The sequence below is a fragment of the Colossoma macropomum genome, unplaced genomic scaffold (assembly GCF_904425465.1).
Source record: "Colossoma macropomum unplaced genomic scaffold, Colossoma_macropomum, whole genome shotgun sequence".
NCBI classification, from domain to species: Eukaryota; Metazoa; Chordata; class Actinopteri; order Characiformes; family Serrasalmidae; genus Colossoma; species Colossoma macropomum.
In genome coordinates, this window is record NW_023494784.1 from 22407244 (window position 1) to 22419687 (window position 12444).

The following is a 12444-nucleotide window of genomic DNA, read 5'->3' on the forward strand; positions in this document are numbered from 1 at the left end:
TTCTTACTGAACTCTGACTCAGTTTAATATTTAGGAAACTGAATATGAGGAGTAGGGCTTTCATAAAATGCTCCAAAAATATGCTTTACTTATAGCTGCAATATGTGAGTTTCATTATGCATTTTGGTGTGTTTTCTTTAAGACCAGCTGTCTGTAAAGAAAGATAATAAAGCACCAGCAGCATAGTAAAAGGTAGATTTTTGAAAAAAAAGCAAAAGTCAATGTATAAGATCATCATGACAGAGGAGGTTTTGCCAGTACCACACACTGTCATAAGGCATGCATGTTACATTTCCAAAGAATGTGTAACCCTGGTTGTGAAAAATGTACTAAACAAGTTTTGGTCAAATACAAAAACCTCATTAAAAATGTTTATACTTTATTTTCCTGAAATATACTTTCCTTCATTGTAAATGCAGGCCTAGGTCTTATAGTTAAGTTTCTCTTTGTAGCAGCAAAGGATGATAAATTGAGTGGAGGGAATGTTTGACCTTCACCCTGCCTTTCAAGAGCTTCCACTCAGCTAGACTCAGGAAAGACTATTTATAGACCACATCCTGTGGGTTAATTCAGTAATAATTAACCTCCGAATCCAAGTGCCGATGTTAACAGGAGGCTTACCATATTAAAATGATTGTATGCTAATTAATAATCAGTGTCCACATAAAGAAGGAAAGAGTTGGGTGTAGTATGTAAACACTGTTGAAGTTCCAAACTGTACTGCCATGTGGTCCATATGATTAAAAAAACTGTTTTTTTGTGTTTTTTTGTGATGTCACAGAAAACATTGCATTGATATAACTGTCCGTTTAGCCCACAGCAATTTAGCGCCATCCATTCATGCTAAATCCCAGACTGTTTTTAAATGAGGTGCCAAACTGGACATAAGTCATTTGCATATCATTTCAATACAGAGTCTTAAAGGCACATTAAAAAATAGCCTGTTAAGTCAAGTAAAATTGAATTATGACTGTTTTTGGAATATAGACACCATAAGATTGTCCTATAATCACACAGTAACATTATTCACTGTTTTTAATTTTGAACAGTAAATAATGTTATTGTGTGATTATAGGACCGTCTCATGGTGTCTGTATTACTTCTATACTGCGGCTCCTCCTGGGCATGGCAGGACTCCTTACAGTTCACTGTGAGAAGTCTGGCATTACCGGGGACGACGACAGCAGCAGTAGTGCTTCTGTCAGCCACCTTTTGCTTTCCCCACCATCCACTGTGCCGTCAACGCTATTGAGGTTGCCACTCATGCGCGCTGGAGCCCTGTCTGTCTGCCTCGGCTCCGCTGCTGACTGACCTGGGCTGGATGTTGATTGCTTTCTAGCTGTCTGATGTGCCTCTCTCGATGTGTGTGAGCACAAAGTAGGGATAACGATGAGCCTGTGTCAGCGAGCGCAGTGAGGTGTATGCTGTTTATGCTGCAATCAACCCAAAGTCTGTGGTGTCTGCTGATTCTCCTGGCTGGCTCGCCATTTCTCTAATCTTCTAACTGTTTTCTGTGAATCAAATTGACAGACAAGATTTTTATTTACTCAGTCCAGGAAAGCAGCCATCTTCACAAAAATTAGAAAAAGTGTGATTTCAATAAATGTATTACATTTTGAGAAATTATTAAGTGGAAAACTTTCAAGGATAATGTTTCACTTTGACGAAAGACTTTAGTGTTTAGCACTTCATGATGTTTACTAGTGATACAAACAAAGAAAAATACAGAGGACATGAGGACAAAGCTTAATCGCATTAAGAGGAAGCAGAGTGAGGTGGAGCAGAGTGAGGTGGTCATGGTAATCATGAGATTTGCTGTTGGACTTCAAATTCCTAAAAATTCTTTAAACAAACACTCAATCAAAACAGCCATTAAGTTATTCAGTTTTAAGGAGATATTTCAGGGCAGACTAGGCATGAGATCCTCTTACGTAAGGAAGGGAAAGTCAAAGAAAACAACAACTGAAAACTGATCAAAACATATAGAGAAAATGGGACTCCTAACAGCCATGCAAGACCATCAAAACTGTCACCATCAGATAAACAGTACTTAAAACCTTCACTTTCATCTGTGTAATTTTCTGTTATGTGTTATATATGTTATGCTTGTTATGTATGTTTGATAAAAGTATTAAATAGATACTGGTCACTGACCACTGTGTCCTGGAGAGAAAAGCAGCTTCAAGAGTAAGCACCGCTGCCAGGCAACCTAAGCCTACATCAGCTCATGCTAGCCAGTAAACACGTCTGCTCATGCAACATAGATCTGATCTTTGATCTTTTAACCACTCACATTCTCTTCAGCTTTCTTTTATTCCAGGTTGTTCACTATCAGCCTCTTTTTTCAAAAAATCCCTCTCGATTTATCCACTTTAAAAGTAACATGAAAAAAGACTTTAATATGAACTTATGAGCAATCAATAAACAACAAAAACCACAGATGTTATAACCATTTACATTACTGTTGACCTACATTATTTAGCAGGTGCTTTTATCCAGAGCAGCTTACAAAAGTAATTTGTTTTGTAATGGGAAAGTATATTTTATAACAAGCAAACCAGATGGAAAAACAGCTGAGAGCTTTTTGTTGAAACAAGCACAGAGAAGTTTTTAATTTAAAATCACTTATACAGGAGAAATACCCCAAAGCCATATTGTTGGTGGGGCCATGAGAATACAATCACAAATGTAAAACAACAGAAATGTGCTAACCTCTAAAACTATGACAAATAATATGTAGTCTCTTAGGGTATAATTAGCAAAACTGATGTTTTGTTAACAATTTCCAAGAATCATGAGGGATATTTGATAAAATAAGAGTTATGCTAGTGGAAAGAAAGAGATTTTTGTTTTATCTTTATATAGAGCTGAGGAGGGGGCTATCAGAGGCTTTGTACTCCTCGACTGAATTACAGGACTTCACTTATGCAGACCTGCTCATAGGCACTGATGCTCCTCTCATATCTTGGTGTGCTAATAAAAATACAGAATGGTCCACGTTTTTGCTCCAACCCAATTCACAACACATTTGGATGAAATGTGGACTATCTGGAGGGCTCTGAGGACAGAGTTGGAAAGCACTGGTTTAGCTGTTAGGACTGGCCCGAATGACATTTTACAGAACTTAAATACTTGTTGACATTTCTTGACAAGGACCCGAACATTCATTCTCAAAATCACTCTTGAAAACAATAATATTTGAAGATTTTTCCAAGGCTTTCTCCTAGATATCCTTTTATTTTGGAAAAGAAAGTGGGAATGTCTCACAGAGATCAATGAAAAACGATTACCTTGACATTCCGTGGAAGACAGCATCAATCAAAGGCTACATAAAATACATTTATCTGGCACAAAAGCTAATAACCCTAATTAATTGATTTTCAAATGTCAATGATGGAGTTCTGCGTACAAAGCATCATTAATAATCAGTATGGAGTGCAGAGAGCATATCATAATCTACCCTGTATCATATCTGAGAAAACAAAACAAATTTTTGAATTTTGGAATTTAATCAAGATTTTTAGAGCTCAGTCAAGCATCCATTTTAATAAATCATAACCCACCACCTGAGGAGGCTGTGGAGTGTCAAGCAGACAGAGGTTTACAGCTGTCATGTATAATAAATGCAGGCAAAAATAATCTAAATTATTTATACCAGTTTTCCACATGTTCATTACCCATGTGTTAACGAATTAAGTTGTATTCTCTTAATTCTCATCATCATCATCATCATCATCATTCTCTTAATTCTACACAAACATGTTCACACCTAATGAGGCACGAAACTGAATGTTCCTGGGGCCTACTCTGACTAGGTATATTAAAACTCGTCTGATACTGGTTCTGTATTAAGTCATGCATGCTTCCTTGCAACACAAGCAACTGACCGAGAGGAATAAAACTTGAAGTGAAGGGTACAGTGCTGTGAAAAAGTATTTTCCCCCTTCTGATCTCACTTAGCATTTTTGTTGCAGACTGGTATCAGTTGACCGATATGTTTTTTCAGGGCCGATACCGATGCTGATTATTAGTAATTAAGTATACCAATAATCGATATTTGGAGCCGATATTCCTTTACCATAAATGTGATGTTTGTAGTGTGAAAATTTACAAGAATGTAATTCTTACTCACAATTTACATTAAATAAACATTAAAGCATTAAAAAATTAAAGTGCTTTGAGCTTTAGACAGTAAAGCCTGCAAAAATAGTGACTTTAGTTATCTTTAAAAGTGAAGTTAAATAGCTCTGGGACATTTAATAAAAATGGAGCTCAAAAAAGGGGCTCAAAACTTTAAATTAAAAAGTGTATACATTTATATTACATATTATTACATGTATATTAAAAAATAATAACAATATGTATATTTTATATTATTATATTATTATCATGTACATGAGTATTATTATTATTAATAAATATTACTATATTTACACAATTTGTATAAAAAACAAATCTGCCTTGCCTTTTCAGTATATGAATACAAGAGACAAAAAACTTTAATACTGACTAAAACTGTATAAACCCTACACCAACCACATACATAGAACTGTTAAATAAAAATATTAGTTAGCATCCAAGCAATTATGCAGTAAAAATGGTCACTACTGTGTAAAAAGTAACAATGAGCGAATATGAATGTCAATGTGTTTATTTAATTTTGTTGTTCAACCAAAAATGTATTTTATGTGATAACAAGTAGTAGTTGGATGTGTTGAGTGTGTCAGATGTATTCTGCACTGAAATTCAATGGAAATGGCTTGATTAGTCTAAGCAGAGCTTAGTCTAGAGGCCTGTCTGCGTAGCTTACACATTGAAGCTCTGCTGTAGGTGCACACACTCTAAACACATTTGAACTCCTACAGAAGCAGTATGGTCTGCACAGCATGTCTGCTTCCACACACAGAAACCTCACTCTCACCAAAGCGTAATATGATGTTTCGGGCAGGGCTCAAGCTGCATGCACAAGTCCTGTTTGTCTGGCTAGACTGAGTGAAGTTATATGACTGAGTTCATTGAGCTTCAACTACGTTGTTCAGCCATAACCTGTTTTTACCTTTTCTTCGCACTGTGGGAGTGAAGCAGGTGCTTTTTCATTCCATCCCACGTCTCTAAGAAAACCAGAAAGCATGTTTGATTGGATTTACTTGACACAGGGCGGGACATAGGGACAGATTACAGAAGTGCTGGTTGGTTGTTCTCAATGAGTCATAAGCATTTCAAGCAATCCAGTAATGCTGTTGGCGTGGCATTGGGCCAGACTACAGAAGTGTGTTTTGTTGAACACGGTTGCATCAGAGAGGCGCATAAATAACAAAATGCGTTTTTATCGTCAGGAAAGCAAGTTCAAATGCTGATAATGGGAAAAATGCTGAATATCAGTTCTGATTATTGGTCGGACCAATAATTGATCGAATCCTACCTCATACCAAATGTAACATATGACAAAGAAAGCATAAGGAAACATAAACCACAGTTTTTAAATGATCATTTCATTTATTAAAGGAAACTAGTAACTGCCCTCTAAACCTAATAACTTGTTGTGCCACCCTTGGCAGCAACAACGGCAATCAAATGCTTTCTATAACTGGAGATTAGCCTTTATGTCGCTGTGGTTTGATTTTGGGCCACTCTTCTTTGGGCTTTCAGATATGAACTGCTCATTTATGATCCTGACACAGCATCTCAAAGGGGTTCAGGTCAGGACTTTAACTAGACCACTGTAAAATCTTAATTTTGTTTGTTCTGCGACATTCAGAAGTGGACTTCTGCTTTGGATTGTTGTCTTGCTGCATTACCCAACTGGCTTCAGTTGCTGGACTAATGACTGGACATTATACTGCATGATTTTTTGGCAGAGAGCGGAATTAATGTTTCTCTCGATTATGGCAAGTCAACCCAAGGTCTTGAAGCAGCAAAACATCCCCACACCATCACACTACCACCACCATGTTTCACTGCTGATATGATACTCTTATTGTGGAATGCTATGTTTTCCTCATACCAGATGTAACAGAAACATTTTCTTCCAAAAATCTCCACTTTTGGCTCAACAGTCCACAGAACAATGGGCCTCATTTACCAAAATCTTACTAAGTGTTTTTGTTGAGAAAAGTATAAATCAGATTCATGATGTTTTCTTAAACCACAGAATTGTTTGCACCTTTGTGCTCTTGAGTGTATGTAGATTTACATAGATTCTGTTCTTACCTAAGAACAAATCCCAAACAAGAAAACACTGCTGATTGTCAGAACCTTCGTGAAAACTGTGTTAAGTGGGTGTTAAGAATGGTTGGTAAATGAGGCCTAATATTATATGAAAGGCCTGGGGGTTATCAAGGTGTTTTCTGGCAAATATGAGACTAACTTTTATGCTTCTTTTGGTTATCAATGGTTTTCGCCTTGCAACGTATACTCCCATATATACCATTTTGCCCAGTCTATTTCTAATGGTAGAATCATGAATGATGACCACACCTGAGGCAATCAAGGCCTACAGTTTCCTAGCGCGTTTTCACACTAAAGCTTTTCTCTGGACCCAGGACCACTTGCTCCGTCAGTTTGGTACGATTGGTCAAGTGTGAAAGCTGTTTTCGAATCGGTGGTCTGGGTTTCACTTCTAGCGAACTCTGGTACAGTCTGCAACGAGTGTGGAAGCTATTCGCTCCCGGCATCATGTGTGGGGTTGTGTGATTGGTTCATTTTGTAATGTGACTGTTTTGAGTTATCACGTTACTTTCCTTTTCAAGTTTCATTATAGCAGGGAAAGGACTGTATTGGACAAAAAGCTCTGCTCTTTGCGGCTTGAATGTTTATATCCAAGGAAAATAATGAAAAGCAGCAAACGGATTAAGCTAGTGCCTAATATTTTGCAAACTTGCACCCAGGAAAGTGGCTTATGGAATTGTCCAGTCGCTCCTTGGTTTGAATGGAATTCTTGTGTGTGACAGCAAACAGCAATAATGAGACCCTCCCCGAAACAAGTCCAGAATCGGTCATGGGTGTAGACTTAAGTATATATGATTATATGATGTTCATCTGGGTTTTTTTGTGAGTTCCTACATGACTTGCCACTGTGCTTTTGGAGAAATTTCAGTAGGCAGCCCATTTCTGCAAAGATTCACCACTGTTCCAAGTTTTATTTTGGAGATAATGGCTCTTACTGTAATTCGCTGGAGGCCCAGAGTCTTAGAAATGGTTGTGACTTTTTCCAGACTGACAGATTTCAACTTTCTTTCTCATCCCTTCTACAGTTTCTTTTGATCACAGCATAGCGTGCTGCTTGTTAAGCCTACTTCACATGATGGAAAGGTTCTGTTTAAGCAATGTTTACATTCAACAGGGACTTCAAATATTCAAATATTTCAATAGATTCTATTATTATTATTATTATTATTATTATGGATCTGAAACAATTAAGTGTGACAAATATGCAAAAAAATAGAAGAACTCAAGAGGGCCAAATACTTTTTACAGCAGTCTATGGCTCTGTAGTGGAATAAGCAATTATTCTTTTCCTAACGGCACAGTGTCATAGACACTTACAGCTTTTCCATATTCAGAATGGTAATGGTTATGGTTATTCATATTCAGAATTTGTATCTGACTGCCACAGAATATTTTGAATAAAAGGAGATACAGGGTAACAGTAAGTTACCATTCACTGTCGTATGTGATTTGTCCCGCAAAAGATCTACATCAATCAGGTCTTTCATGTGACCTTTCCCCAGCTGAACTGAGTATAAAGAAAGGAGCACTGGCTGATATATAGATACTAAAACAAACAAGGGGAGGAGCAACAGTGTGAAGTGGAAAAACACTGTCTGAATTATAAGGCTCTATGGAATATTGCCGCGCTGTCTGGTCTCTATGAAAGGAGCTCTGTTCTCATGGTGAACATATGTGCACTCGATTGCTTCGCCCTGGCAATATAGTATTGCGCTTACATACTAAAACAGCTTCTTAGTTTTCGTTTTTCTGCGTGGAGAAAGATAAAAAACCGCAACCTTCTGTGTTTGTTCCCGTATCTGCTCTAAGGGGTTCATGTTCTACGCAAATTTGATAAGCAAACACGTCAACCTGCATTTCTGCTACCGCGGCAGGATAAGTAGTTGATAGCAGAGTCATCGCTGTGTTGCGTACGGCCCACTCGGAGAAACAGCACATCGTTTCACTCGTATTTAAGTTGTTAATAGGTGCCGGGGTTGTTCAGAAAGTGGTTTGCCGAGACACGGTGCCTGTGTTGGCCGAGCGAACAGTTTATCAGAAGAAACAGAGCTGTTACTCCGCTAGCGGGCAATATGCATTCAGTGAAGCCAATGCTGACTGATCTAGCTGGCTAGCAGTCGGGCTAGCTAGCAGGCTATCGGGAACTTGTTGGCGCCGAGAAGAATGGGACTCTATTTATAGGGCTGCTGAACTGAGTGCGTCTATAAACCGCAAATGACTCGGAGTACATGAACTGTTCTTTTACCAAGGTAACGGTTTTTTAACTGCTAATTAGCGAGAGAGTTAGCGGATAGCTAGCTAACTAGCTGGCTTCACTAGCAGCAGCAGCGCTCTTAACCTGTCTGACACCACCTTGAACTCCAGATTGAAAAGTCAGCCGTGCGGAGTTTCGCGTTTTAGTTACACTGAAAGCCACTTCAGTTCTGTTCTCCACTCGGACACCTTGTTGACACCCTGTAGTGGAGCCGCCGAGTTGCACCGTCCGTTTTAATAAAGGTTAAGAAGATAAATGCCGTAATTTTATGAATTAACGTGACTTCCTAACTGGAGCGCTTGTCACTCGGACTTTAATAATGCAATAGTTGTGAGGGAGCTCGCTGCGGCTTCCCGCGTCAATGCTGCATTTGCTGGATGATGATGCGGATGACCTGGCTGATAACAGTAATAAACAGAAGAATAATGAAACTCCTCGTCGCCCTCGCCCTCATCGCATACATCGCCTGTGAGTAGACCGCTCTTACACTATTACCATTGTGCTTAGCTACACACAAGGGCTCATAAATTAAACCATCACATTCCTTCAAGACTGTGAACCATCCTCTCTCTCTCTCTCTCTCTCTCTCTCTCGAAAGTTTATTAAGCTTTAAACTTCTTGACTTTGAGCATCAGGCGATTGTCCGACAGCTTCAGAAGAACTTTGCGGAGATGAATGTTTTCCATCTGAACTGTCGTGTTTATTAGAGAGGACTTTTGCAAGCAAGCCAAAGACACAGATAATGTGACATTGAACTTTGATTGTGTATAATCTGATACGATAAAAGTGCACTAAAGCTGCAGTTAAAAGAAAAAAACAAAAACACTGTAACTTTTTCCCTAGAAAGCTATGAATAGTAATAAGCTGGTTAGACTAGTTTTTACTAGGAGATGAGTTCAGCTGTAGTCTACGTAATAAAAAAAAATCAGTTTGCCCTGCCTTGATAAACCTCTTGAAACATCTGGTTAGTTGGGAGTTAGACTTTTGTCTATACAGTAAACCCCACGTACGTGTGGGGTAGTGGTAGTACCTCTCTAATTTCTTTCATCTCATTTCACTACAAAATACAAAACTACACTATTGGTTGTTCAGTGTGAGACTAAAGCCTTTAAAGCCTTTAAAGAGGAATTCCACTGATTTTTCTAAACTTTTGTGTCATTCAGTCGTTGAGATGTAAACACAACAGTTTGGAGTGGTTTGATGTTAAATGGTTCATTATAGAGAAACTTACTGACTCATTTCTTTACAGTGGTAGTGATAGAAACAAAGGGTCTCAAGGTCTACAATGCATGTATAGCTATTTTGTTTACTTTCCCAAGCCTCCAGTGAATGTACACGAGTCTACAGTGTTTTTACATGTAATGTTGATATGATAAATGATTGATAGATGAATGATAAAATAGTAGTAAAACTGAGAAAAAATGTGTTTTAGTACTGTTTTGTCGCAAAACTATCATAAAACAATGTCTCAGACATCTGCCATCGTATTTATAGCCATTTCTTGTAATAACTTTCTATGAGGGAGTTTCTAGAGGTATTAAATGCTTGGTTGTCTGTTTCCATTCACTATCACTATGAACAGTCCAGTAAATTTCTTTAGAACAAAGCATTTCACATCAAACACTCTGTATGACTTCGTTTACATCTTAATGATTTAACTATGAAGAAATGTAGAAAAATTGGTGGAATTCCCCTGTAATATCTATAGGTGTATTTATGTAGGAAAGTTGTGCATGTTAAGCTTACTGGGCATAAGATTCTGAACCTCTCTCTCTCTCTGTCGCTCTGTCTCTCTGTCACTCTCTCTTATGTGAACGTTAAGCTTCAAACTTCTTGACTTTGAGCATCAACTGGTTTTCCATGATGAATGTCTTCCATCTAAACTGTCCTGTTTATGACTAAATGACAGTGAAGTAGATTGAAGTAGTTACTTCTCTCTCTCTCTCTCTCTCTCTCTCTCTCTCTCTCTCTCTCTCTCTCTCTCTCTCTGTGAATGAAAGACTCAGATCTATCTCTTTAGTCACATTTTCAATGCATGCTTATGAATAGAGACAAAAGGCAGTGCAGGGGTGTCATTTTGATTGAGGCAGTGGCTTAAGTGTAAAATTTTACTATGTAATTTTTACATTAAAGGCCATTTGCAAGTGAAAGACACTGATAATATGACATTAAACTTAGATTACATATAATCTAATACACTAAAAGTACACTGAAGCTACAGTTAAAAAAATATAACTTTTTTCCCCTCCTAGAAAGCTTCTTTGAACTGGTTAGACTCGTTTTAAATTTGACTAGGAGATGAATTCTGCTCTAGTCTAGGTAAATCCTGTTTTCTCAGTTTGTCTTGCTTTGATAAACACCTTGAAACATCAAGTTAGTTGGGAATTGGACTTTTGTCTATACGATAAACCCCATAAAAATGTTGGGTAGTGATAGTGCTTTTTTTCCTCCACTCTTTTTTTTTTTTCCTCCACTCTTTTTTTCCTCTCATTTAACTTTCACTTGTCCTGTTGTGCTGACAGCTTACAGAATACACAATTACAAAATACGAAACTACAGTATTTGCTTGTTCAGTTTAGGACTAAAGCCTTTAAAGGGGAATTCCACTGATTTTTCAAAACTTCTATATAGTTAAATAGTTCAGATGTAAACACAGTCATTCTGAGTGGTTTGATGTGAAATTGTTCATTATATTGAAATTTGCTGACTCACATTTCTTTACAGAGATGATGAACTAGGGGTCTCTCCACCATGAATATATTTTTAAAAATATGTTTTAAAAAATACATTTATTCAAATGCTTATCGCACAACTATCATAAAACAATGAGTGTTTTTACAGGCACTTAATTGTCTGATAACTGCAGAAATTCAAATTTTGCCAGTAATTTGTTTATTGTAGTGTTTCTGAACCCGCTACTCATGGCCCCTGGATGGTCCACATTTTTTCTTCATCTCTATGCGTTGTGAGTTGAACTAGAGCAACAATGTCAACCGTCTGGAGGGTGCTGAAGACTGCATTGGGAAACACTAGTTTAATTTGTTCACATGCACTTGAGTAGTCATATAATAGGTAAACTCTACATGTGTCAGCCGATATTCAAATTTATGCTTTACAGCCACCAGTAAGCTCATAGAAGAAGAATGTGATGTAAAATTCAAACTTGCCATGGCTTTTTAAGGAAAACTTTGAATCAGTTCAGCAGCAAATCTGTGTATAGAATATAGTAGAATGCAGTACATAATAAAGATGAAGAATATTCAAATTCTTCATTTTGTCAAGCATGTAGTTGGTTCAGAATTGGTCCAAAAATGTTTTGTTGCTATCTTGCAGGTGCTGTGTTAACAGCAAGCAAGATTTTCCGGGACAGCCCTACCCTCTGCGTATAAGTTCAGAGTAGGAGAAACAAAATAAATCGGAGTATGCATGCCCTGAAAACCCAATTACTGAGCTAAAATCTAGGTACTGAGCTCTATATTGGATTACTTGAAATCTGATAACATCCTTGATCTGATTCAGGAATTTACAGCATGTGAATTACGTGATCGCTTGAATAATTAGATAACTGCCGAAATCTGATAATGATCATATTATTGGTATGCATGTAAACGCAGTTGCCTATATATATATAATGTAGAGAGAGAGAATTGCACCACTTTCTATTCACTATATAGCATTTGCTGAAAGAAATGATAATAACATTGTGTCCTGTACAAGAGTTGTCAAAGTATTTTCAGAGTTTTGTTACGAGCTCTTCTCAGAAATCTTTCAGCATATATCAGTGTAGATGGAGATCTGGCATGTTCTCATTTTTCTCCAGAACATCTTAGAATGAAATGCTTATATTAAGCTCCTCTTTTCTCCTGAGGAGTGTTTATGAGAAATAATTGATCAATTGGAGATCTGAGATGGTCTGTTTCTTCTAAGACTAAGAAAATGTAATCTCAAAAGACATTTTTCCT

At 37.5% G+C, this 12444-nt stretch overlaps 1 protein-coding gene across 1 annotated transcript in view; it reads left to right on the forward strand.

Annotated features, from left to right (window-relative positions):
* Positions 1 to 8642: 8642 nt before the first annotated feature.
* uxs1 (UDP-glucuronate decarboxylase 1) overlaps positions 8643 to 12444 on the forward strand; it is a 75152-nt gene continuing 71350 nt past the window's right edge. The window contains exon 1 of the mRNA XM_036596721.1: positions 8643 to 8950. Coding sequence (XP_036452614.1) covers positions 8860 to 8950 — 91 coding nt within the window. The 5' untranslated portion in view covers positions 8643 to 8859. The remainder of the gene's footprint in view (positions 8951 to 12444) is intronic.